Source organism: Caenorhabditis elegans, chromosome X, assembly GCF_000002985.6.
Source record: "Caenorhabditis elegans chromosome X".
Taxonomy (NCBI): Eukaryota; Metazoa; Nematoda; class Chromadorea; order Rhabditida; family Rhabditidae; genus Caenorhabditis; species Caenorhabditis elegans.
In genome coordinates, this window is record NC_003284.9 from 3,154,416 (window position 1) to 3,178,772 (window position 24,357).

At 36.0% G+C, this 24,357-nt stretch overlaps 5 protein-coding genes and 6 non-coding genes across 12 annotated transcripts; 5 read left to right on the plus strand and 6 right to left on the minus strand.

Annotated features, from left to right (window-relative positions):
* Positions 1-2,090: 2,090 nt before the first annotated feature.
* On the minus strand, positions 2,091-2,184 carry C15C7.10. Its single transcript, NR_070625.1, has one exon. It is a non-coding gene; the product is annotated as an Unclassified non-coding RNA C15C7.10 (non-coding RNA).
* A 1,684-nt stretch (positions 2,185-3,868) lies between these two features.
* Positions 3,869-3,940, minus strand: C15C7.13. Its single transcript, NR_070627.1, has one exon. It is a non-coding gene; the product is annotated as an Unclassified non-coding RNA C15C7.13 (non-coding RNA).
* Positions 3,869-3,940, plus strand: C15C7.11. The gene has a single exon (NR_070626.1). It is a non-coding gene; the product is annotated as an Unclassified non-coding RNA C15C7.11 (non-coding RNA).
* A 504-nt stretch (positions 3,941-4,444) lies between these two features.
* On the minus strand, positions 4,445-4,465 carry 21ur-12945. The gene has a single exon (NR_070628.1).
* Positions 4,466-5,301: 836 nt separating this feature from the next.
* C15C7.12 lies at positions 5,302-5,446 on the minus strand. Its single transcript, NR_070629.1, has one exon. It is a non-coding gene; the product is annotated as an Unclassified non-coding RNA C15C7.12 (non-coding RNA).
* A 78-nt stretch (positions 5,447-5,524) lies between these two features.
* gcc-1 (GRIP domain-containing protein) lies at positions 5,525-10,009 on the plus strand. Its single transcript, NM_076142.8, has 11 exons — positions 5,525-5,619; positions 5,664-5,749; positions 5,805-5,909; positions 5,958-6,170; positions 6,224-6,409; positions 6,456-6,563; positions 7,028-7,252; positions 7,300-7,568; positions 7,614-7,835; positions 9,398-9,516; positions 9,570-10,009. Exons 1-11 carry the CDS (start codon positions 5,541-5,543, stop codon positions 9,740-9,742), a joined length of 1,785 nt encoding a protein of 594 aa, NP_508543.2. The 5' UTR covers positions 5,525-5,540; the 3' UTR covers positions 9,743-10,009.
* A 100-nt stretch (positions 10,010-10,109) lies between these two features.
* On the plus strand, positions 10,110-11,232 carry syx-6 (Putative syntaxin 6). Its single transcript, NM_001392741.2, has 4 exons — positions 10,110-10,214; positions 10,275-10,381; positions 10,435-10,529; positions 10,882-11,232. Exons 1-4 carry the CDS (start codon positions 10,122-10,124, stop codon positions 10,953-10,955), a joined length of 369 nt encoding a protein of 122 aa, NP_001379673.1. The 5' UTR covers positions 10,110-10,121; the 3' UTR covers positions 10,956-11,232.
* Positions 11,233-11,412: 180 nt separating this feature from the next.
* On the plus strand, positions 11,413-13,164 carry pfut-1 (GDP-fucose protein O-fucosyltransferase 1). Its single transcript, NM_171649.9, has 7 exons — positions 11,413-11,552; positions 11,768-11,877; positions 11,935-12,058; positions 12,101-12,486; positions 12,533-12,670; positions 12,715-12,816; positions 12,883-13,164. The coding sequence occupies exons 1-7, from the start codon at positions 11,438-11,440 to the stop codon at positions 13,075-13,077; spliced, it is 1,170 nt and encodes a 389-aa protein (NP_741744.2). The 5' UTR covers positions 11,413-11,437; the 3' UTR covers positions 13,078-13,164.
* Positions 12,878-12,898, plus strand: 21ur-12431. Its single transcript, NR_070630.1, has one exon.
* Positions 13,120-16,141, minus strand: C15C7.6 (Glycoprotein). The gene is made up of 8 exons (NM_076144.7): positions 15,967-16,141; positions 15,194-15,306; positions 14,934-15,145; positions 14,734-14,889; positions 13,924-14,040; positions 13,732-13,881; positions 13,516-13,680; positions 13,120-13,467 (listed from the first exon to the last, which is right to left on the minus strand). The coding sequence occupies exons 1-8, from the start codon at positions 16,059-16,061 to the stop codon at positions 13,201-13,203; spliced, it is 1,275 nt and encodes a 424-aa protein (NP_508545.2). The 5' UTR covers positions 16,062-16,141; the 3' UTR covers positions 13,120-13,200.
* Positions 16,142-17,004: 863 nt separating this feature from the next.
* klp-4 (Kinesin motor domain-containing protein) lies at positions 17,005-24,286 on the minus strand. 2 transcript variants are annotated; one of them, NM_001373257.3, is made up of 24 exons: positions 24,181-24,286; positions 24,049-24,121; positions 23,758-23,992; positions 23,572-23,681; positions 23,431-23,518; positions 23,130-23,377; positions 22,279-22,849; positions 22,131-22,230; positions 21,719-22,077; positions 21,431-21,645; positions 21,053-21,373; positions 20,819-21,002; positions 20,469-20,768; positions 19,768-20,420; positions 19,436-19,718; positions 19,214-19,387; positions 18,999-19,169; positions 18,789-18,956; positions 18,655-18,715; positions 18,127-18,171; positions 17,702-17,775; positions 17,591-17,653; positions 17,400-17,538; positions 17,005-17,315 (listed from the first exon to the last, which is right to left on the minus strand). In NM_001373257.3, exons 1-24 carry the CDS (start codon positions 24,245-24,247, stop codon positions 17,287-17,289), a joined length of 4,731 nt encoding a protein of 1,576 aa, NP_001359864.1. In that variant the 5' UTR covers positions 24,248-24,286; the 3' UTR covers positions 17,005-17,286. The 2 variants fall into 2 exon arrangements, with proteins under 2 accessions (NP_001359864.1, NP_001379674.1); NM_001392742.1 differs by lacking the exon at positions 18,127-18,171 and having other exon boundaries at positions 17,013-17,315; positions 24,181-24,280.
* Between the last annotated feature and the right edge of the window lie 71 nt (positions 24,287-24,357).

Consider the following 24,357-nt stretch of genomic DNA (forward strand, 5'->3'; position numbering starts at 1 on the left):
ATTTTAAAAAATTACTACACATGGGAAACATACTAAAAATATATGGTCACTGCACTTTTAAACTACTAAAATTCAAAAGTGAAGCAGCTTGAAAAAGTTAACTAAGTGATTAATCAAAATGTTTTTGCATCGTTTTTTAATGTAAGAAGTGAATAACAAAATAAAATCACAATCTACAACCGTAATACTAAGATCACTGTGCGCCATAAATTTACTTGGTAATGTTTTTCCTTCACGCCTGGCGCAATGTTTAATCTATCGATCACTCTGATAGTTCGACACTTGGTCGACATAGACCGGAAGAGCATAAAACTTCCTTTTACCATTCCTAGTTACGTCAGATGATTTTATTGGGGCGAGACATGACGCTTCTTCTTCATTTTTTTTTTAGCTACTTACCCTGTTAAAAATCGAAGTCAAGCGGTGACAAAAACACAATTTTGTGAACATGGGCAAAGGAAAGAATTAGGCAACCAAAAAAAACAGTGAACAGGAGACTTGATTTCGGGGACGACGCGGCGCGACTGGTGTGCTCAGCATAACATGAAAACGAGACAGGGAGTGCCCCTCGATGCTTACCGTTGAGCTCATCTTTTGATGGAGAGAAACAGTGGGCGGACAAGGTTTGCCTCCGTCATTAGTCATTTTGCCCTTGTTGGCAAATATGGTTTTTGACTAGGGGCGAATTTTTTCGTTTTTTTCTCCTTCAAATTTCACAACCTAAAATTTAGTTGGCGGAAATTTGATCTAGATTGAGTAGTGCCTGGTTAAAAGATTGAACAAAAGGACAAGAGTGAATCAAAACATTACATTGGGTGTGGCACTTGTGTGAATGAATAAGAATATATCTCGTTGCCATCTTCAATTCTTGACGCCCTAATACTTAATACCGAATGCGCTAAATGCCAAGGACAAACCGAAAAATGCAAAAAAAAAAGAAATTCGAGGACGCAGAAGAAATGCGATGGTTCCAGAAACTACTGGAAAATCGAAAGTGAAATGAAAAAGAAGAGGGGTTCAATTGAAGTATTATTATTAGTTTGTGAAAGCGAAATTTCTGTTCTTTCAGTTTCGTACCAACCAGTTCAAACTGTATAGTATAGAACTTTGATTACGTCACCATTTACTCTCCGCTTTATGAAAAACGATAAGCAGTGCTTTTGAATATTCGGAAAACAAAATCGCCGTTTTACCTAAATCGTACACATTTCATGACCGTTGGTTTATACGTCAGTGATAGTACTGTTCAAGTATCTGTTGGTTTTGATAAGCAAGTGTACCGAAAAATTTTGAATAGTGCGTTTCGGGATAATATTGAAAATAAATAAGAAGTTTCTGTTGGAAACTGGGGTTTTTTTTACGTAGAGACTCAAAGTGTGCTCAAATGAACAAATTTCGCAATGCAACTTTTCAAAATTTTTTCAAAATTTTTTAATGATGGTTCGAACATTCAAAAAAAAATCGCCTAATTTTAGCTAAAATCTCCAAATTTCTGCAATTTTTTTTGTGAAGATAAATTTAAAGCCGTTAGGTAATTATTTTTAGTCACCTATCGGCATTAAATGTATCTTACTTATAGAAATAACGTGAAATACCGAATTATGCAATATAGAATGATATTTCAGAAAAAAGTCAACTTTGGGTCGCTGCGATATAAAAAAATGGCCAAAATTGAAAATTTTACCTAACATTAGGCGATTTTTTTCTAAATTCTGAAAAGTTTTATTACGAAGTTTGTTTATGTCAGCAAATTATGGGGTTGTACCTAGATATTACCACGAACCATGCCTTCTTAAAAAAATAGTGCAACATCGTTAACCTACGTGTTCCTACACAGTTTCACTCACAAAAGGTGCCATACACATTCAATTTGCATAAACCCTAAACCTTTGCGCGATTTGCATATTGGAATGCAATCCGACTGCAGACCTAAAGCACAGAATCACTTTTCAATAAACTTGATTGATTCGGTCGGAAGAGATTGAAAACAGAAACGAACAGAAAAAGATTGGAAATGCGAACACGGAGAAACACCCACAAAGACAACTTTTTTGGAGCGGGGGTAGGAGGGGGGGGGGGTGACAATGACGAGAGGTAATGAACGAATGACCCACTTCTCATTTATGTAGTTTTTAAATGGACAAGAAGAGAGTGGGTGTTAACTTATCGATGAGTAATTGGAAAATGGAAGACTGAACAGAAAGAGTGACAGATTTGGTGACTAATGAGAAGATAGAAATGGTAATGAACAAAAAGATGAAAAAAGATGGAATATCTTTTGCTGGAAAATGCGATTAAGGCGTGAGATGAATAAGATAAAAACTTCTAAATGAATCAATGACGAATGGTTTATCATGAAGAGGATTTGTGAAGAGAAAACCATTTTTAAATTAGAATAAATTACAATGAGAACATGTTTCGGCATATATCAAAGGTGATTTCCCAATACTTGTCTAGGGAGAATTGATCTGATCAGAAATCAGTTTTTTGAAAATAACTTCAATTTTTTGGGAGTCGTCGATCGAAAAAAAAGTATTTTCAAATTTATGGTCTATATATTGTAGGCCAACAAAAGCTTAGTAATTACCAAATTTTGACTGCCAATAAAAAAAGTTCAAAAGTTGTTTGAAAAGTTTAACATTGATATTTGGTTGTTTTGGCCGGACAAAAGTGTTTTTGAATAATAACCCCAGTGGGGCCGCTCCACATTTAAAAAAATTTCAGGATATACTAAAACAGTGGAAAATATATTTGTATAAAAGTTTTTACACATGTATATTGCGTTCAATTGACTTATATTTTAAAATTGAAAATATTTTGTACTTTTATATAACCCAACATTTGAAAAAAAAATTTTTGTTTATCTATCCATAATAGTTGAACGTGATAAAACATTTCCGAAATTGCCTAAAATTGAGATTTTCATAAGCCTGAGAATTTGAAAATAAAACCTTATGTTTTTCGTTAAAGTTTAATTGTTAAAAATATAATTATGAAAAATTTGAAGGATTCATTCAACCGGGTAAAATAAACTCGGGAGGTCGGTCCCGCACTCATAACTGCGCCTTGCAAAACTATGTTTTCCGCAACTACCGCACAAGGGTTGAAAACCAAATTTTTTTACCAATAGAGCGAGAATTCACTTGAAACAACACTTTTGAAAACGTACGGTGATTGCAGACACCATGTTTTGCAAAACGCGGTTAAGTAAAATGTGTGGTATAATATAAAAATACTAAAGATTTTTTTCACAAAACTGCACTTAAATTATTATCCGAAATCTATTGAACAAAAACCTAACAACATTTTTCATTCTAAATAGTTTAACTGAAAAATTTGCTTTAAAAAAATTTATAGCCAGAAGCCTATTCAGTTTCAGTAAAATTAAGAAACAATAGTCGATTTTTTAAATACGACTAAGTTATTGGAAAGACCAAAAATGCCACCAAAAAAATTAAAACAGGTGCGATTTGAGGAGTGTGATTAGAAAATGTAACTTTATTTTCAAAGGAAGAGACATTCTATACTTATACAAAAATTTCAAAACAAACATACAGTTTGTATAGAAAATCTGATTTTATACATACCTGAGACCTCAGACGTACCAGCACTTGTATTTGTTATTTCCGGTGATAACAGTATACTCACTACTTACATAGGGGTTAGCGAATGCAGTAAACTCAATATGAAAATATTCACAAACGGCTATACACAATTTGAAAATTTGGAATCGTTATATGGAAAGAATAATTGAAAATGATTTTTCACCTCACTAAATTCCACTCACTGAAAAAAAAAACCTAAACAAAATTGTACTCATTCACCCAAATATGCGTATGTTGGAAATAGAAATCGCCGTGATGATTCGTTTTCAATTGTTGTTACGCAAACAAAACTAGTAGTGATGCCTCAATTGTTGTATAATATTTATCTATCTTTTCAGTATGCAACTTGCATCGATTCGCATACTACGGCGCGATTGTCCGTCAATTTTTTCTAGTTGGAGTGAAAGAGAGTAGTGTGGGGAAATTTTATGGAACATTGCATCAATCTAAACAAAAGTTACCAGAACAATAAATGATACTTATATAAAAACAAGTGTTCATCATTTTGAATAATTTTACGTGACCTTTTTTGTCCATATTATGATAACGCTTTTTAATGCTTTTTCTAAGCCTGAAAATGAAAGTCAATTTCACGTTTCCATTAACTTATCATTTTGAAAAACAAACGTAAACGTATTGGAAAATATTTTTGCACCAAACAAACACCCAATAACGGTACTGAAAAAAATAATTAAAGCATGCTATAAGTTAGCAGAATAGAGAACTAGAATGATGGCACAACATTTTTTAAGTTAATTTAGAAATTTTTTCAAGACCTTAGCATTCACAGTTTCAAAATACGTAGTTATTTTTCCAGGTAACGCAAAAGTAGGTCCAAAAAAATAATCTACCTTCGAGAAATCATATCTCGGTTAATCTTAATTTTTTAAAAGTCAATTGAAAAAGTCAATTGAAGAAAAATTGTATTTTTTCTCAACAGTTGTTCAAACAACTGTTTCGTGATATTTTTGAAAAAAAGAGCAAAAAAATTTATACTAAAATGAAGGGATAGCATTCAAGCTTGCAAAAGGAAAAACGGTGTTTACATTAATGTTCAGTGTATCTATGCTCAATGATTGAAAAAGAAAAACTACGAATAACAAAGTCGCGTGTTGAAGTTTGGAAATTGAAATAAAACGGTTTTGATCAATTTCAAAATAGTTTATTTCATTGTTTTATTGAAAAAATTTTGTTGTTTTTCGGTACGTTTACAAAAAAACACCTCGAAAAACAAATATTTTAAAGATTCAATATTGCAAATTTCAATTCCTAACTAAAAGCTCACTTCATTAAAATAAAAATGTTGAAAAATGCTGCAAGCATCTTTTTTGGTTGCGCATCAGAAAAGAGAGGCTATGCGAAAAATATTTGGTCTTTGGTTTCGAAAAGCAAACACTCGAATAACCGGTTGTTGCCATTTTTTCGAATGCACTTTTTCAATGTTTTAGTTGGAAATGTTCAAGGAAAAAGTTTCTAGATGCTATTCTTATAAAAAAAACAAATTTAAGAATTTATATTTTATCAAGTTAATTTTTTTTCAAATTATTTATCTAATTTAAGATTCAAAAAAAAACCTTGACAGCGAAAAAAGACTTCAAAAGTTAAAAATGCTGAGGGTGGCATTATTTCTTTAAAGAAAGACCCACATACACATCAATAAGCAATCCATACCAATAAAGGGTCCCAACGGCACTCCGCTCGAACGCCCTGCGCGTTGTTTACCGTAAATATACACACATGTACACACACTCTTTCCCCGCCATCCCCACGTTTTGTCGTCTTTGAAAACCGGTTGTTGCGTGTCTTATTCGTTAGATATCTTGCCATCCGCGACCAAGTGTTACATAATGGAGATTTTTTTTTTGACAGAAGCTATTGTAATTGACTTTTTAACAATTTCTATTTAATATTTCTTCCAGTGTCTCAGAAAAATCGATGAGCTCAATGGAAAAATTGACCTCGGATCTACAAGCAGAAAGACAGAAACTTGCGTTATATGAGAAGAATTTAAGAGGTAGGGAGGTTTAACAAATATTTATATGCAAACTTTTTTTTCAGTAGCCGTTGAAAGCTGTAAAGCACTGAAAGCAGAGAAAGAAAACTTGGCAAATATCATTGCAGGATTTGCTTGCGCAGAAGTTAAAGTAGAGATTTTTTATAATTTTTTTCTAAAAATTTTAACAAAAAAATTATTTCTAGCCCGGCTCAACTGACATCAATGATTTGAAGCAGAAAATTGCGGTTTTGACCAAGGAATTTCAAGGGAAAGAAAGTGCGCTAGTGCTTGCAAGAAATTCGGTGTTGGTGAGTGTGCATTTATCGATTTTTCTTAGTATGCTCATTGTTTTACAGAAAGAGAACCAAGAACTAAAAAAACGATTGGCAGAGGCGGAAAGTGTGCCGAATAGTCTGGCAACATCAAGAAATGGCGATTGTAGTTTTCATGTGGCGGAGCTGGAACAAAAGCTTCGGAAGGAGATGTCATTGACAAGAAAGTATGAACAACGACTACAGCAGCTAGAAAGTCAACTAAAAAATAATTCAGCAAGTGACAGCAAAATGGAGGTGAGTACTTTTTTTTTCTTCCGGAAAAAATTTAGAAACTTTTCACTTTTCAGCTTGCCAACAAGCAACTAGAAGCCGAGCGTGAGCAGTTCAAAAAACTCTACGAAGATGCTCATGGACGGTCGATATTTCTCGAACGGAAGTTTACATCACTTCAACTTGATCAAAAACGAGACGAAGCAGAAACTCCAAAAGTAGTTGCAGCTGTGGAGGATGACATCAAAATTGCCAAGCTTGAGGTTGGGAATTATAGAAAAGGAATGATCTAAAACTAATTTTTTTTAGAATCAAATTATGAATCTTTCGAAACGTTGTGATGATAAAGAAGACGAGTTGTCAGAGCTGTCAAGTATTATAACTCAAATCAAGGGAGAAAATATGGTATTAAAAGAGGTAATGAAAAAAATTGCTGGTTAACTTGACCTATGTTGTTATTGATGCTTTAAAAAAATTGAATTTTAAAAATGTTTCCGAGTTTGTCAACTATACATCTAAAGTATTTACAAATTTGTTGAAGCTTGAATATTTGTACGTTTTCAATTTTCTAGTTAATTGATGCCCGAACGCATCAGACTGCAAAGTTTAGGGAATTCTGTAAAGCTAATTTTCTTATTGAATTGTTGAGCATGTAAACACACAGTTTTAAATAAAAAATGTTGTCAAAACCAGACCCGCCAGATGTCAGCTGCTGTAACTTTTTCAGGAACAGTGTTGTAGAATTTTGTATTCCACAAAAATGTAGGAAAAATAATTGGCAACATTTTTTTTAGTTAAAAACAATTTGTTAGCTATGTATTATATTTTTGATCCTCATTTGAAGAACTCTTCTTCGAAAACGAATACGATATTTTTTCCAGAGCCTCGAACAATTGGAGAAAAAGCGATCTTTATCACCTGTGGATGAATTCTGGTTTCGCGACGGCATGAGTGACGAGTATGAGAAATTTAAAAAAGATAACGGCAATCCTTTGGAGTTTTGCTGCCCAACTCTTCGTGATGATGTCCTGACGCTTATTGACAAAGCAGTCGAAGATAATGCAAGATCTGACCAAGTGAAACAGCAGCAAATACAGATTACAAATGTGAGTTGATTGTATTTGACTACTAATTATATATACTTTTTTTGTAGCTCGAGAGGACTATCCGTGTTCTGAATGATAAAATCAACTGCAATGACGTTTTTCGATCGGATGTGGAGGAAAAACTCGACAAGTTGAAAGACGACATTTCATCCCGAGAACGTGAAATTAATGCACAGAAGGAAGAAGTCAACAGAATCAAGGACAGCCTGAGGCTAGAAAAAAGTAAAAGAAACGAATTAGAAGAAGAAGTGCTCCGTCAGCGGCGGTGTGCCCAAGAAGAAATCGAGTCGAGAGATCAAGAAATTGAAGCATTCCGGTGAGCATAAAAAGCGAGTTCTCAATTATCCTTACTGTTTTACAGAAAAATGCTGGTCACATTGCGACACGAGAAGATGGAACGATCACAAAACCCAAGAAAAATCTCGAGGCACAATCGATCATCAGCACACGACGAGGAGTCTGCTCGTAGGAGGAGTAGAACATTTTCACAAGATGACACTGCAGTGCCAAATGATCCGGATTCTAAAAATGTTTATTATGAGAATCAGCTGTCGAAGAAGGATTATGATATTCAAGAGCTTAGGTTTGTGATTTATTTGACGATAATAAAAAAAAACTTAGCTTGCAAGATTATTTCCACTCGAAAAACAAAATGCAAAAAAATATTTGCCATAATTTTGATAATGCCCTTAGTAGTTTGGATACTCCAAATTGTAGTATCGCCAATGTGGAACTTGCTGACATAGTGTTAAAATGTCCAAACATCATGATGAAAATTTCCAGAAAATTTCAAAAAGTAGTGAGAGCTCAGTTTTCTCATACGCATAATAATGTTGAAAGTCGACCAAAAAAATAATTTCTACAAACTTTAAAGTTTTGTTTGCTTTTTAATCATTTGTATTTGAAAATCATAAATCTTATAAGATGCAATGCTCAAAAACACTCAAACGTCGACATTTTGAAAAAAGCTAGAATTTCTACCGGACGATGGCTCGGATTCTCAATCCACCAAGGATAAGATTTTTCTCGATAAATTAACTGCCGCTAATCTCTCCCTTCCTGTTCATATTCAAACTTTCCGCGTCAAAACTCGCAAGCCAGTCCTATCCCGCCCAACCAAAATTCGTTTCTCTTCAGAAGCCGACCGCAATTCGTTAATTTTCTCTCTCCAAATCTCTCCGTTCGTTGCCTGATCGCCCCACCAACCTTCCAAGACCCATCCGCTGCAGACGCGATATGACCAACGATGAGTTATCTATCCTAAGAGAGTTGAGAGCTGACGCTTATAACAGAAATACCCAAGCTGGCGAGATTCGTTATTATTTGCGTGACCTTAAGATTGTGACTCTCTCGTCACCGCGTCCACTTCCTACCTCTGTTGATTCTGCTGCTCCCGTTGCAAACGCATAGGTAAACGGCCACCGGGCATTATTATCGTCTTGTCCGTCCATTGCTGCTTCATGTCCGATACAATCTTCTCAAAATATATTCAATGTTACGTCTAATTCTCGTCTTTGCCCATTGGTGGCTGTGTCTCCTTCTATGTCCTATTCCGTCTCCCAGCAGTCCGTTTCTGCTGCTCATAACACTCGAAATCAGACCTTCCCCCCCCGACCTGCCAAAAAAATGCCCTCTTTCTGAATTGTGACAGAGGGCCTCCTCATCCAAAATCTGGAGGTGGTGGTGTAGCTGTTTTCTATTTCAAAATTTCGCCTGAAAAGTGGGTAGAATTTGAACATTTTAGCGTTTTTTGAATGATATTCGGGCATCTTTTTCAACTTTAAACATTTTTTTCCTGCAAACCCAAGTTTAAATTCAAGGGTACTTTAAGGTAAGTGCATATTTGTATAGATCACCTGCCCCAACAGTGTTAACCTTTTTGAAAACTTTGAGTGGCCACTTTTGTCTACATACGGCTTAGGATCTTTGTTTTTCTGTTCCTAAAAATGCAAATCTACTTCACTTTTTCTATCAAATTGTCTTTTTTTTTAATAAATGGAAAATCTTATTGGAAAATATTTTTAGGGAAAGCATACTTCACCAAGTTAAGTGACTAGCCCCCAAATTAAAAAAAAAACTCTTATTCCACAGTTGTTAACCCCATTTGAAACATCTGAAACTTTGCATTTATTAATCTGATTTCAGACGGCAACTTATGGATGTTGAGATACGTCTCCGAGAAAACGAGTCTGTATCAATGTCCCGCCAACTTGAATCAGTTGCTCACAATGAAGAAATGACGGAGAAGGTTCGAGTGTTAGAAGGTACGACTTTGAGATTTTATTATATCATAATCATACCTCCTGTTTTTTTTCAGGAAAACTTCAAATGTTATCGTCGACAAGCGAAATCGACTACCTCCGCAATATTTTCACCCAATTCCTGCATTCGATGGGATCGCCGAATGCCGCCAGCAAGGCCATCTTGAAAGCAATGGGCAGCGTGCTTAAAGTTCCCATGGCCGAGATGAAAATTATTGATAAAAAATAGGGAGCGATGCTTATCACGAAATTGAGAAAGACGAAACTTTTTTTTTTCCTCGTTTTTTTTTGTTCGCCTATTGTGTGTAGATATACCATTCGTTATCAAGAAAAGAAACTGTATAGCTCGCGGGTTAAATTTCTGTCTTCTTGGTGTATTCATTTTCTGGTTCATATCACATTTTCCTCTACTGTGACTATAATTTTTTGTACCATTTTTTCCATTGTCGCTTCGTTATTGGAATTGTAATTTGTCTAATCAGAAACGTTTTTTTTCAAATATTTTCTTTCGTTTGACGTTAGAGGTTTCACACCTCTCAATATACTTTTTTTCTACCAGAAGCTGATTTTCTAAGTAAAAGGATTAATTTCTTCAGTTAATAGTGAAAATGAGCAACTACCGATACTCAAAACTCAACGAAGAAGAGATCTCATTGGAGGATATGCCATCCTCGGCTAACCAAATTCTGACTCGGCAAGAAGTAAGTTTTAGTACTAAAATTCAATGAAGAAATGATGTGATAATGAAGAAATGATTTCAGCAAATAATTCAAGAACAAGACGATGAACTGGAGCTCGTCGGAAATTCGGTGCGAACGTTGAGAGGAATGAGTTCGATGATAGGCGACGAATTGGATCAGCAATCTACGTAAGTTGACCAGCTTATTTCAACTTAGAAATATTAAAATTTTGCGATTTCAGAATGCTAGACGATTTAGGACAAGAAATGGAGTACTCGGAAACTCGACTGGACACTGCTATGAAGAAAATGGCAAAGCTGACGCACCTGGAGGATGGTATGTTGCTGGCCCGTAGAATGTAAACGATTTTGTTTATGTTAGCACCGGAAGCTAGGAAGCAAAGTGTATCATCGAACACATAGCGCCTCCTCGTTTTCAATCAGAAAACATCCAATACTTTCACAAGATGCAGCGTTTCCAGCAGGAAGCTACTTTGAAACTTTCACCAACTTCTTTCTATTCTATTGAAAATGAGCATAATGAGTTATTCAATGCATGCAGTCCTCACACGTTGCGCACGGCACCGTTAGCCTGCATTTTGAAGCAGTGCTCACGAGACCCAGGTTCCATAGTCACCGGAAACATTCCCCCCGTCACTTTCTTCTATTCAACAACCTATTCATTGCAGAGTCCAGTCAATGCAAAATGATCATGGTGCTCTCAGCTCTCCTGTTTTTCCTCGTCTTTGTCCTTCTGGTCTGACGACGTACGTGCCATATATAGTTGACTTCTCTTCTCTCACATTTCATATTTTTATTATTATCATTATTATTATTATCGATTTTTGCTCCCAGTCTCAATCCAAAGGTACATAGTACATTCCTTCCCCACTGTTAGACAAATGACAAGTCTGTAGATCAGAACTACTTCTGGGCTTTTTTTTCTCTTTTTTCTCTTTTTTTAAAGTCTTTTTTCCCATGTTCGTATCCGTATCGGGTGTGAAAACTAATATTTTATATTTTTATATAAATGAATATTTTCAACATTATTTTAAATTACATTGTGTCTTGTTGTGCCAAAAAAAGTGCCTCGCCTTGTCAAACTATCTTGGAAAGTAATGTCATTATCGATTAAAGGCACGGCTGTGCAAATACATTGAACACGTTTACAATATTTCTTATCTTTCTTTCTGACTTTCCAAATAAAATTATACTTTTAGATGGTTGTGCCAAATTTATAATACAATGAGAGTGTCAAAAGTATTAACGTTGGCTAGTTTCATATCAGTCTGCTCGTATTCAGAAGCAAAATCCAACGAAACTGATCCGAATGGATATATTGTGTTTTGTCCGTGCATGGGTGAGTGTTTGCATGCATTTTTGTGGTTAAAAGTAGAATTGAAAAATATATGAAAACTCCTCGAGAAAAAGAAAAAAGTACATTTTTGGAATATTCGGTAATTTGCCAAAGTATTTAAAAAAAAAAGCTAAACTCTTTAGGATAGTATTGTGATATTTGGTTATATACTAAATCCCCACTGATGATACTCCTGTAAATCTACAGAATTATTTCAGGTAGATTTGGCAACCAAGTTGACCAATTTCTCGGTGTTCTTGCATTTGCAAAAGCTCTCGATAGAACACTAGTACTACCCAATTTCATCGAATTCAAGCATCCTGAAACGGTGAGCAAAAAATAACTTTGTTATAATTTTGTGATAATAGTTTTTCAAAAAATTCAGAAGATGATTCCGTTTGAATTCTTGTTTCAAGTGGGCACAGTCGCAAAGTACACCCGAGTAGTCACCATGCAAGAATTCACAAAAAAGATCATGCCAACAGTGTGGCCCCCAGAAAAGCGGAAAGGTACAGTTTCTGTTTTGCCATCATTCAACAATGTTTTTCTAGCATTTTGTTGGACTCCGCGTCAAGCGATCTACGATAAATCTGCAGAACCAGGATGCCATTCGAAAGAGGGTAACCCCTTTGGACCTTATTGGGATCAAATTGATGTTTCATTTGTTGGCGATGAGTATTTCGGAGATATTCCTGGAGGATTCGATTTGAATCAAATGGGAAGCAGAAAGAAATGGCTAGAAAAGTTTCCGTCGGAAGAGTACCCCGTTTTGGCATTTTCCAGTGCTCCAGCTCCATTTCCTTCCAAAGGAAAAGTCTGGTCTATTCAGAAATATTTAAGATGGTCCTCACGAATTACCGAACAAGCCAAGAAATTCATTTCGGCCAACTTGGCAAAACCTTTTGTCGCTGTTCATTTAAGGAATGACGCTGATTGGGTAAGATTTTGCGATGTACATCTAATTTGTTCACATCTACATTTAGGTACGAGTTTGTGAGCACATTGATACAACTACGAATCGGCCATTGTTTGCCTCGGAACAGTGTCTTGGCGAGGGGCATCATCTGGGCACACTTACCAAAGAAATATGCTCACCGAGCAAACAACAAATTTTAGAGCAGGTTTGCTAATACAAAATATGTAGTTTCATGTTTTCTCATATCAGATCGTTGAAAAAGTGGGATCAATTGGAGCAAAGTCGGTGTTCGTAGCAAGCGACAAAGATCATATGATAGATGAAATAAACGAGGCTTTGAAGCCATATGAGGTAATTTTTTTAAAACTGTTTTATTTACTTTTTATTAAGTCGTAGTGCAATTTGAGTTCATTATAGATCGAAGCTCATCGTCAAGAACCTGATGACATGTACACATCACTTGCCATCATGGGAAGGGCTGACTTGTTTGTTGGAAATTGCGTCTCCACATTTTCACATATTGTAAAACGAGAACGAGATCATGCTGGACAATCTCCAAGACCTTCTGCATTTTTTGGAATCCGGGCGGTCAAAAGACATATCGATTTGTGATCTAATATTTTCTACTTAGATCTCCAAAAGTTTGTGATACACTAACAATTGTAACTTTATTATTACTTAATAAAACAACTAGTCATGTAAGTTAACAACGATAAAAACATAATTAAAATATAATTATTGAATAATAGTGACCTTATTGTTAGAATACAGAACCACTGGGAGTGATTGGAAATTCTTTTTGCGCAATGTAATGCTGACTCCAGCAATGGTCACAGTAACAAGAAAAACAATAGTAAGAAGGATGATTATTAACATCAAGTTTCTGTCGAGGAACTGTGAGAACTCTGATTTGAGAAGTGCACGATGCCTGAGGACCTCTTCAGTGTTTCCATAATTGGCTTCCAGTTTATCGAGATCTTCATGGCTCACTGGGAGGTGGTCCTAAATAAACATGTTTTGTTGTTAATTTTAATAAGAATTTCAACTCACCGCCTCTGTGTTAACTGCAAAATGATCGAACGCATTAAGTGATTTTCCAAAAACTTTGACGTTATTGAATTTTGCATACGAACCAATTGGGAGCAATAAAGAAACGTGCTGCGAGATGCCCATTTGATGAGTTGAATAATGTCCATGAATCATTGTTTGATAAGCCTGAGACGATTTTTTTTTTGAATTCCAATATTTTTAAAGCCAGTCACATACTTCTGCGACTGCTGCGACAACACTATAATCACCAACATATTCTCTAACAAAAACTTTAGTAGGAGCCATCACAACCTCGACCGGACAATTTTCGGGGCTGGTAACCGTGCAAGTAGTATTCCGAGATATTTGGCATTCGTAGTAATTTTTCTGAAACTTTGAATGACTACAGTTTGATGTTTTATCACAAACCAGAAAACGACAGGAATCCATTGAAAATAATTTGCCATCGTACAACACCGCGTGTGTAGAAATGTTTCGATATTTGAACACCGTCCCGAGTGATGAGAAATGACCAATTGAGGCGACCTTTAATATATTGATTGTCAGGGATTCCACTTGCAAGAAAATGTGACACTTGATACCCACAGATGTCTTATATTTCCTCAATCAGTCTTGCACCCGACTACCCATCTTGACAGCTCATATCTCAGTTAGCTTTTCAGATACCAATAAAACAAATACAATCAATATATTAAATAATTGTTAAAAATGGAGTAGCGGCAATGGGAAAATATTAAAACCGCTCCTATGGTTCCAAAGTGGCCATTTGACACAGTAAAGCCTTTCAATTAATTTTTGAAAAATTCTATTGACAGCCAAAAAGTGGTCATAACTCATTTTTAACTCAGTTTTTGCCACTTTTTTCTTCAACCAAAAATATTCCTTCGAATTTTGGGGTCTACTTAAGTTTCATATCCACATTTACAAAAAACTGTAGAGATTCGAACATGCGACAGTGCTCCTGAAAAAGTGGCAAAAACTCAGGAATTGCCAATTTTTGACTTTCAATAAAAAAGAATTCCAAAATTTTTTGAAAAAGTTTTACAACGATATTTGGCTATTTTTTCACCGGTTGTTAACAGTTTCCCCGCTGTGTCTGCTTTATCTTTAATATAAACTTTTAAAATTGAGAAACAAGATACTAAAAGAGGATAAACGATATGTTAATTCTAAACACCAAACGATTCTTCAATTTCAAAATTCAAAACATTCTCTTACTATTTTGTGCAACCCCATTCTTCTCGTTGGATTGAAATTTCCACAAACTATCATTTCAAGTCGATTTGCTTTGTCACATTGCAGAGTTCTTTTTGCCAATGCCGCCCACGCGTCCTCAATTTTTCCCAACGGATAATTGAAATAGCGAATAATTTCCTATAAACATTATATTTCTCAAAACAGTAATAACCAATTCTTACAGTTCCATTCCAGTTGATAAGATTTGCGATGTCGTCAAACGGCAGATTGATACTTGGCATTTCTAGAACTTCTTCGAGGTATAGCATCTTGTCTGAAAATTCCAACATATCGATATATTTTTGATCTTCTTTTTCCATGTTGCGGCTATTGTGCTGTTTCAGAAGCCAACTCAAAACTGGAAAGTATTCCGTGAACCTCTTTTGGCGCATGTCTGGAAAACAACAATTCAAAGATTCTGAGAACATTGTATGGCTATCACTTTGCTTCCTGCAAGTCATTTCAATCATATAGGTAATGTTGAAGTTGGGATCTGATCCTGGGATGATATCAATGCTGGTACACGATCTTTTGATGTTTTCGGTGAATTCCATTCTGCAGAATATGTGAGTTACAAATTGTTTCATGAGTTTAGAATTAGGATGCTTGGCCGCAACGTTACTATTTTTTTGTAGAAAAAACAGGCAAACTTGGATTTTTAATGCAGCGCCAGTAGGAAAATTAATTAAAATCATTTCTATGTTGCCAAAATGACCCCATGTCTGAGTTGAAACTTTCAAAAAACCTTTATAAATTTTTTATGATGTTCAAAAGTATAAATTACTACTCGGCAAAATCCCGCAACTTTTACGCCAACTTGAGCAATTTTAGCAATGACAATTGCAAAAGTTGCTAGAGTTGGGTAAAGTAGGTTAAAATTGTGGATGGTCACAAACATTTTTACTTCCTAACATTGGCTAAACTAAAAAAGTTGCTAAAGTTAAGTGTGATTTTGTTAAAGATGGTTTTAAAAAAAGTTGCGAGACACTAAAGTTGGTTCATAAATTGCTCAAGTTGGGTAATAAGATGCGGCAAACTGCCAAATAATTTTTTTAATTAAAGATTTACAAAAAGTGCCAAAAACTGAGTAACTACCAATTTTTGAAACAATTTTTTAAAATTTTTGTAAAAATTTTCAAAAAATGTATAAAAGTTCTACTATGATACTTGGGATCCTAGTACAAACTTCAATGAAAGTTCTTTTAAAAAACTCACGTTGCCGGTGTCAGACGATCTCGAAGAATAAGTAAGTCAGCAACGACTAATGATGCCAAAAAAGCCAGAAAAACAACAAGCTTCATCTTTGCCATCGGCTTGTTCCTGTAAAGCAAATGCAAAATGCGATTGTATTTTTGTAACAGTTGATGCACTCTAAATATATTTTTGTGTGGTCAAAAACGTATTGTGTAAAAAATTGATGCGAATGTTCTCAAACAGTGCTCCTTTGCTAAATGCCAACGGTTGGGGGCACGAAAGAAATGAAATTTGTTTACTGGAAATGTTATGTTTCTAAAGGTCATTTGGGCTGCGGTAGTTGATTTTTGAAAGGAAAATTTTTTAGAATAAAGAATAGAAAACAAATGGTTTTGAGATATGAAAAGGGTAAAGTTAAATCTAAAAATCGGCAGATAAAGAAAAAATCCGAAAATACGTGCTGCCTTGATTCCAAGTAACGGCCTTCAATATTTGAATATCCAAAAGTTGTTATAAAAAGATTGCTGATAAAGATAACAATAGCGCTCCAACGAAAACCCCGCGCGAAAATTTGAAACTGATTACCTCCTGATATTTGAATGGGCCCCTGCTCTCTCCTTCCATTTATCTGTTTACTTTCCCTCCTTTTCACCTTTTTTGTCACTTTCTCAAAAACACAGTGTTTTCGAAAATTGTTAAAACTTGTGTACTGTAGATCAGTAGAAATTGATGGGATGCACGAAAAATATTTGGAAACGAATTGATTAAAACGTAATAATTTTTTTCCATCCTCTGTAGTTGCTCTATACATGACGTTGTGCCGAATTTTTTTTTCAGCACAACGCCGTTTGCCAAACCTAGCAATAGTGTTCAGTTCACTCGACCTTGTAAAAAAGTCAATTTACGTGTTGTTCAAAATTTTCCAAATCACAAAAGACTGAAACGTAGAAGCTTAAAAAATTTCCCAGCATTACTTTCTGTTCTTCAATGTGTCTACTTTCAAAAATATGGGTTTATATCTATTAGGATGTAATTTGAATCTCAATTTGAAAATCAACAAAAGTATGAAAATTTCATTTATTCATTGTAGAACAAATTACAAAGTAGGATTGCGGTCTAACACCTGCAGTGAAGAAAAAACAAAGCACAAATGAGTAAAAACCACTGGAATGAAAAAGCAAAGAAAAAGTCACAGCCGGTAAAGCAGTTATACAATAATATTAAGAATATCTTGACTTCATTGCAGTCAAATGAATCGTGTTTATCATGTTGGTTTAGTCAGTTTCTTGTCCCGATTTTAAAGCAAAATATAAGTTGACATGTACTATTGAGGCATCGTATTTAGTTGATTTTGAGATCCACCAGGTCTCCTGAAATGGAATTATGTGTTTAGGACAAGTATCTAATGTAATATGTAATATGTCTTATATGTTACAGTATTAAAATAACCTTACCATTTTGCATTTTTTTTGACGCAAATTGGTTGTTGTTATCTAGTGGAAGGCAGAGGTTAACTCCCATGGACGTGCCATTTGTTGCAGTACGGGTAGGGCTGCTATTCTCATTTCCGTTTTTTACATCTTCCGTTGGTGACTGAAATTTCAAAAATACTACTGGCTAGAACACTATAATATTATCTCTATACCAATTTCTTAGCCGCTGAGAAGCACATTGTTTCTGGTACTGTGGAAGAACGGGTTGGGACAGTCTGCAACATTGGATGTTAATAGAATTTGTACATTTTGAAATGAATTACCTCAATTCTCAGAGAGTTAGACTCTTCCATAATCCCTGTCAGTTTATCGTTGTACGGGCTTATGATGCTCGTCACTGAAAATAAGATACCGTTTCACTATAAGTTGATTTCTTTGACACTACTGTAACACATATTAAATTAAACTTTTCCTAAAGCTTTGGAACATTCTCTCACGCAGACAAGGTTGAGACAAAGTTGACTCTAACAAGAATTGGACAATTGTTTCAAAAATTTGAATTTCAAGTATGTATGAAGACGGAACCTGGCAATATTTTTACTCCATGTTTTTAAAAATCTTACCATGCTGAAACATTCGAAAAAACGGAAAATAGGTTGCAATAACTGAACGTGCAAAAACATGCAAAAGGAAAGAACTAAAATAAAACAGCAGCTTATCTCTTGGGCACGGTACAAACAAAACCTACACTTTCCAATGCAAAGAGGTTTCAGATTAAGAGATGTAGGTCGCGCTGAAAAGTATGTTAGTGGTTGAAATGGAGGGGGAAGTGAAGTGAGAACAAGAAGCGGAGAGAATTGTGTGATTAGTTCTTAAATGATTGCGGAATAGTTTTTGGAATAATGCTTAGTTTCACATTTTCTCACTCTAGAAAGCAAGTTGTTGAAAAGAAACAGAATTTCGAGAAGCTCTGCATGCTTTTTAAAAACAATCCGCAGTGCAGAAAGTGCATTTTTCATCGAGATCGTTTGATTCCCAACTGCAATCAAAGGTGCAATTCATATCACTTTTTGGGGATAGATAGCGAAGAAAAATTAGAAGTGAGAAGCATTAGTTGTATGTATTTTTTTTCATGAAAACACATTTCTGGGTTAAATGATCTGTAAAGGTGAGTAGAAAGAACCAAGTTGAAGCGACGCGTTTCCGGGCGATTCAAAAACCAGCGGCGAGTCAATAATTCAAAAAAAAAAAGAAATCAATAAAAAAAAGAACATACCCATTGAATTGGAGGAGGATATACTCATTGGCGTGTCGGATCGTTTTTCTACTCCATTAATCTGAAAAAAAAAATGAAATTTTTTCAAGATGCTCTTAAATCAACTATAGCAATATTTAAAACTTCCAACTTACCTGTCCAGCATTAGAAATTGCATTTGGCAAACTGACTGCTCTGTTCATCCTCAAAGAATGCATTGGTAGTCCGAAATTTTGAATACGTTGCAGCCTTTCCTTCTTAGTAAGCATATTGGTAATAGCTACTTCTTGGCGAAGTCTATCCAGTTTCAACATTGACTCGACCTGAAATATTATATTTTTCGAAGAACCGTTGACTGGACATACCGCCTGAATACTTTTTGTGTAGGCTTCAATGTAATTAAGGGTCTGCTGCTGGTGTTGTGATTCCGTGGATGAAGTGGAGCTTCGAGATGAGCCACCGCCCTGCTCGTCGTGAGATGTATCCTTCGCAGCCATCATTGCCAGTGAAGACCGGTCTTCCATATCTTGCGAAGACTGGAAAAATATGTTTCAGAAAATTGTTTGGTTACATTTTTTACCTTCGGAATATGAGCAACTACATCATAGTATAAAGAAGTTCTATGAATAGTCTCGGTGCCCAGCATCTTCTTGAAAAACTTTTCTGTTAGGCTTGGTTTTTTGTAAATTTGTAAGCATATTCTCTTTCTCAGCACAATGTGCATTGGACATGGGTGTGATAGTCTCACCATAATCTGAAAATATTTTATTTTATTTTTGAATATTATTTTAGGTACTAATACCTTGACAATTGCGTACACACGATCATTGCTGTTAGTAGGAACATTGAGTGCCGGACAATCATGAACTGATGAATCCCAGGAACATGTTGCCACATGATCTTTGTCATCATACTTCTGAATTGGAACCATCAGCAAGTTGCCCTCTGGCTCAAGTGGAAGCATGGAGTGTAAGCCAGCAACACGCGGCACATTCTCATCACTTGTCATTTCACCGGTCATATCGTCGGAGTTTAAGTCTAAGAATAATACTGGGATATGTCGTTCCACTCCTTCAGGGGCAATCCTGCAAATTATCAAGATATATTCAGTTTAAGCTCAATCGCGTCACATACCAATCACATGGTGCTCCTGGTATACACGAATTTGGTGTTGGACATTCGACGGCTGTTCTTTCCTCAGTCAATGCTACCCATTGTCCCATTAGAGAATGCTCACGGTCCAGCTCAGCCTCGGATTTTCCTGATTTGGCAGAAAGAGAGTCAAGTTGATGTTGAAGATAATACTGTCGTGACTTTAATGCATGTGACCATTGTTTTCTAATCTTATCCAAGTCTTCTTCCTGGTAGCTGTCGATCGATTTCAAGTTGTTCGTTGATTTTACAGCCATAATCGCCCCAATGCTAACAGAAGTAATACAATCAATGCTGATAGGCAACCCATCAGGCGCAGCAACATTCACACCCACAACCAATCTTCTCTGCTGACCTTGCTTTAATTGGTATATACCGCCAGTCGATACGTCATCTGCATGTCGGACTTCCACACTCGTCCAATCTCCATTATCATTCAATTCTCGCACCTCTGACCACGTTTCTAAACGCCTGGTAACTTCCATCCATCGGTTTTGCAAAGACTTGGATTTTTCATCAGTGTCCAAAATTCGCTCTTCAGGATGTCCGCATATTCTGTGTCCCCATACTTCAATAGACAACGCATCATCTCTAACATACTCCATAAATTCTTCCGTGACCATCACATTGAAATCCTGCAATTTGCTTTAATGATCAATGGTTATTAGGTTATGCAAACTCACTCTTTGATGTTCGAAAATCACAGTAGTTGGACAAGATGAATGATTAGCAGCTTCGTTTGCTGGGGCAACCACAAGTAGTTCAGAAATGTTGAAAAATGAATATTGACAAAACACAAAGTTTGATAGTTTTTCCGGAAGACCAGATGCGCGCTTGATTCGTACCCGACAAGTGATCGTTTTGCCAAGAAGTGTCTCTGGTCCATTATTGGAAGTTTCATCCATCTCTTCCTGAGTTACCACGCGAAAAATTTGCACATGAAGACGCCCAGCAACTTCCCCTTGCTGCGAAATAATTGGGACCTGAAATAGAGAACATTAAAAAATCAACATCTTCCCGCGATTTGATTTACTTGATAATCGAGACGGAGATCATGGAACAACACTTCTAAAAACACATTTGCAACACCAACTAAATTATGGTGCTCTTGGCTTTCGAAGAATGGGTCAATGACTAGAGATGAGCACTCATTCATTGGAATTCCGGCTATCTTCATTGGTGATGCATGAGGTGTGCCGTTCAAAGACTCGCTGGTTCTTGAAAAAATGTAAATTGAATTCGTAACGATCAATGAATAAACTCGAACCTTGTGAATCCATTTAGCATATCATTATAAGTATCTCTCATGTCAACAAGACGGCTCTCAAGCTGAGAAACAGTCCAGAATTGACTTCCACTCATTCCTTCTCTACGAACGACTATCACTGGCTCACAAACAAATTGCCCAGCTTTGATTTTAATCGGTCTCAAGTTTGAAGCTGGAATTTGCAGTGTCACATCATATGTGGTTTGACGCTTTGGTTTTTTATTGAGCTCCTTGGAAATCATATTTGCTTCCCGTACAAGAGCATTTGCATGAATAACATCTGCTTTCAGCCTTTTCAATGACTCCGCGAACATTTCTTCTCTGGAATTATTCATATTTTTGAAAATTCAAAATTTTGACATTTATTTAAAAACTCACTTTCTCTGTGCCCAATAGAAGAATTTGCTTTTCACAGATTGTTTTGGGTTTGCTGGGAAAGGGAATGGGGGTAGTCCGGTAGGTGTAGTGATTGGAGTAGGCAGACAAAAACCAGGAGTCATTGGCGTAGATGGGGTAAACCCGCCGGCAGTCAATGACTGAATGTATTTCTCAAATGCTTCGTATTGTTGCTCAAGAGCTGCCTTTTTGTCTTCCTGAAAAAAAACCGATAAAAATTTAATTACGTAGGAATTAGATTTTTGCAACGAAAAAAGAAATCTCGCAAACCTGGTGCTTGAGTGTAACACTCTCCATGTATTGGTCAACGGCGGAACTGATGGGGTTCGCATCGTTAACCTCATGCCAAGCGTCATTGTAGTCGAACATGGTGCTGTCCTCCATAATGGATTGTTCCATGTCCATCACTTTCGGGCAGTTAACTTTGAAGAAGTGATTCATGCCCACAAGCAGCCGATTCCCATTTCTAAGAAGCGTCCTTTCAGTTATCTGCTTTCCATTAACACAGATTCTGCATTCCGAAGACATTGGGGCTACAAACAGGCGTAGACGCCCGCCATACTCTTCAACAGTCATTTTTGCGTGCCGTCTCATGATTCCTAGACCTCGGAGGACAATACTAGTTCGTTCTGAAAAGAGAAAAAAAATGGTAGATCAAAAAATTTGAAAAAAAATACAATACCTTTGTCATCATCTCTTCTCGAAGAATCACTGCATGTCATTGATAGTCCAGAGTCTCTACTTGTCTCTAGCTCCTCCGAGTTTCCAATAATTGCTGATCCCTAGAAAATATAATTTTATTGAAACAAAAAACGCAATGTTCAACTCACATTAATATAATAGACTAGCAACTCATTCAATGATGGATCGGCATTCATATTCACCAGATAAAACCTATCCTTCTCAACTTTAATTCCACTGGACTCTATAGAAATTCCGATTTCCGTCAGATCCTTCTGTCGTTCTTTATTCAACGTGTCAGTTTCTTTAAGACGTTCCTCCCAAGACTTGTTCATTTGAGCTACAAGACGTTCACTCTCTGCAAGCCTTTCACGAAGCTCTTCAGTTTCAGCGTGCTCTTTTTTAGTTTGTGTAATCTGCATTCGTAAAGTCTCCACTTCTTCGCGAAGTTCCCGAATAACTCTTGCATTCGGATCCTCGTTGATAATTGCGTGGTTGACAATCTTCTTCGCACGATCTGCATATCTCAGTGTGGAGAGGGTTTCTTCATAGTTATCGGCAGCTGGAGAAAGGGTCGCAATCATAACTGTCCTTGAATTTCCTCCAAGTGAGTCCTTGAGCAGCCAGGTTAAAACAGAGTCTCGATATGGGATGAACTTGTCTTTTTTGGAATTTCTTTCCGCTAAAGCAGAAATTACCATACCAAGTGTAGTTAGTGATCTGAAATCAAGCTTTTGATTAATAAATACATATACCTGTTAAATGTTAAGTTGAAAGTTGGTAGTGACTTCAAGTTTTTTCTTCAATTTGAAAAATCAATATGAAATTGAGATTATCAATAACATACTTTTTAACAAAAAACATCAGCTGAAAATTTAAAATCGATTTTTTTTTCAAGATCATTTCGGAGAAAAATAGAAACTAAATTCCTCCAATTTTTTACTTATTTTTTAAGCCACTTCGCAAGAAAATGTATATAAAATTCCATAGTTTCACCTACTTGTTAATGTTTCCACCTTCCTCGAGCCGTTTTCCAACTGCTCCCGTTTTCCCAGCTCTCTCACTTCCAGCCAAGTCAACCAACGAAATTTTGGCAACTTTCTCGCCACTAAACCCATTTTCCAAATCATGCAAAGTTTGTGTTACAATCAAACTAAAAACTGCATGTGATCTTGAGCTTTCGGCATTCATGTTAGTTGCAGCGACAGTTCTTGACTTGTTTCCCTCTTCTAGCAGGTTTGAAATTTGCTGGAAAAAATAAACAAGTGGATGAAAAAAAACTCTTTCAAGCATCGGCAAACCTCAAAAGAGTTGACTGCAAGAATCGACAATCCATCAACCATGGGTCCAAGTATTTTATGCTCACGCACTTTCAATGCTTTGCTTGATCTTCAAAGACGTTTGTTTTATGTTTTTGCTTTTGAGAGAAACGAATGGCTTACTTTTTTGGGTCAAGCAAGTCTCGAACTCTTTCGTTGTAAATTTCCATGTAAGACACCTCAACTTTGAACGACAGGGAAGAATTGCTAGTTTCTTGAATTCTCGTGAATATCTGAAAAAAAAACAGGTATGCTTTCAATTTCACTAGGAGTGCATTTTTGGAAAAAAAAACGAACAAAAAAACTCACATCATTACAAACACGAGGAATGATTCCCGGCTGATCAGGGGTTCCCATCATTGTGTAAGACTTTCCGGATCCAGTCTGTCCATAAGCGAAAATGCATGCATTGTACCCCGAAAATGCGTTCTCCACTACACCGGATCCAAGGTGATAGGACACTGTTTCTTGACTTGCGAAGTCATAACTATGCGGGTCAGTGGAGCAAAATGAGTGATCGAATGTGAAGGTTTTCGAGTTTTTCCTACAATAAAATAGATATCAGGTAATTTTTCTTTGCTTTCTCATTAATCTACTTACTCTTCAATTGGATGATGAAGCACACATTGTTCCTTTTGAATTCGAACCACAGACTTTGTTTTCAAGTCGAGTTCTGAAATATTTTGAAATTTTGATATCACAATGACCATTTTTAATAATAAATTATATTACCTCTTTTGTTAAACGGGCGTACACGAATAGCAACTTTGACAGCGCTTTCTTCATCTGGAGCTGTCATTTTCCAACCAAGTCTGAAGATTTCTTAGAACATCTGAAAAACACGCTCAATTGATAAAAAGCAGGTAATCGATAAAGTTATTGTCAATAACGAAGACGGAGTGAGGGAGA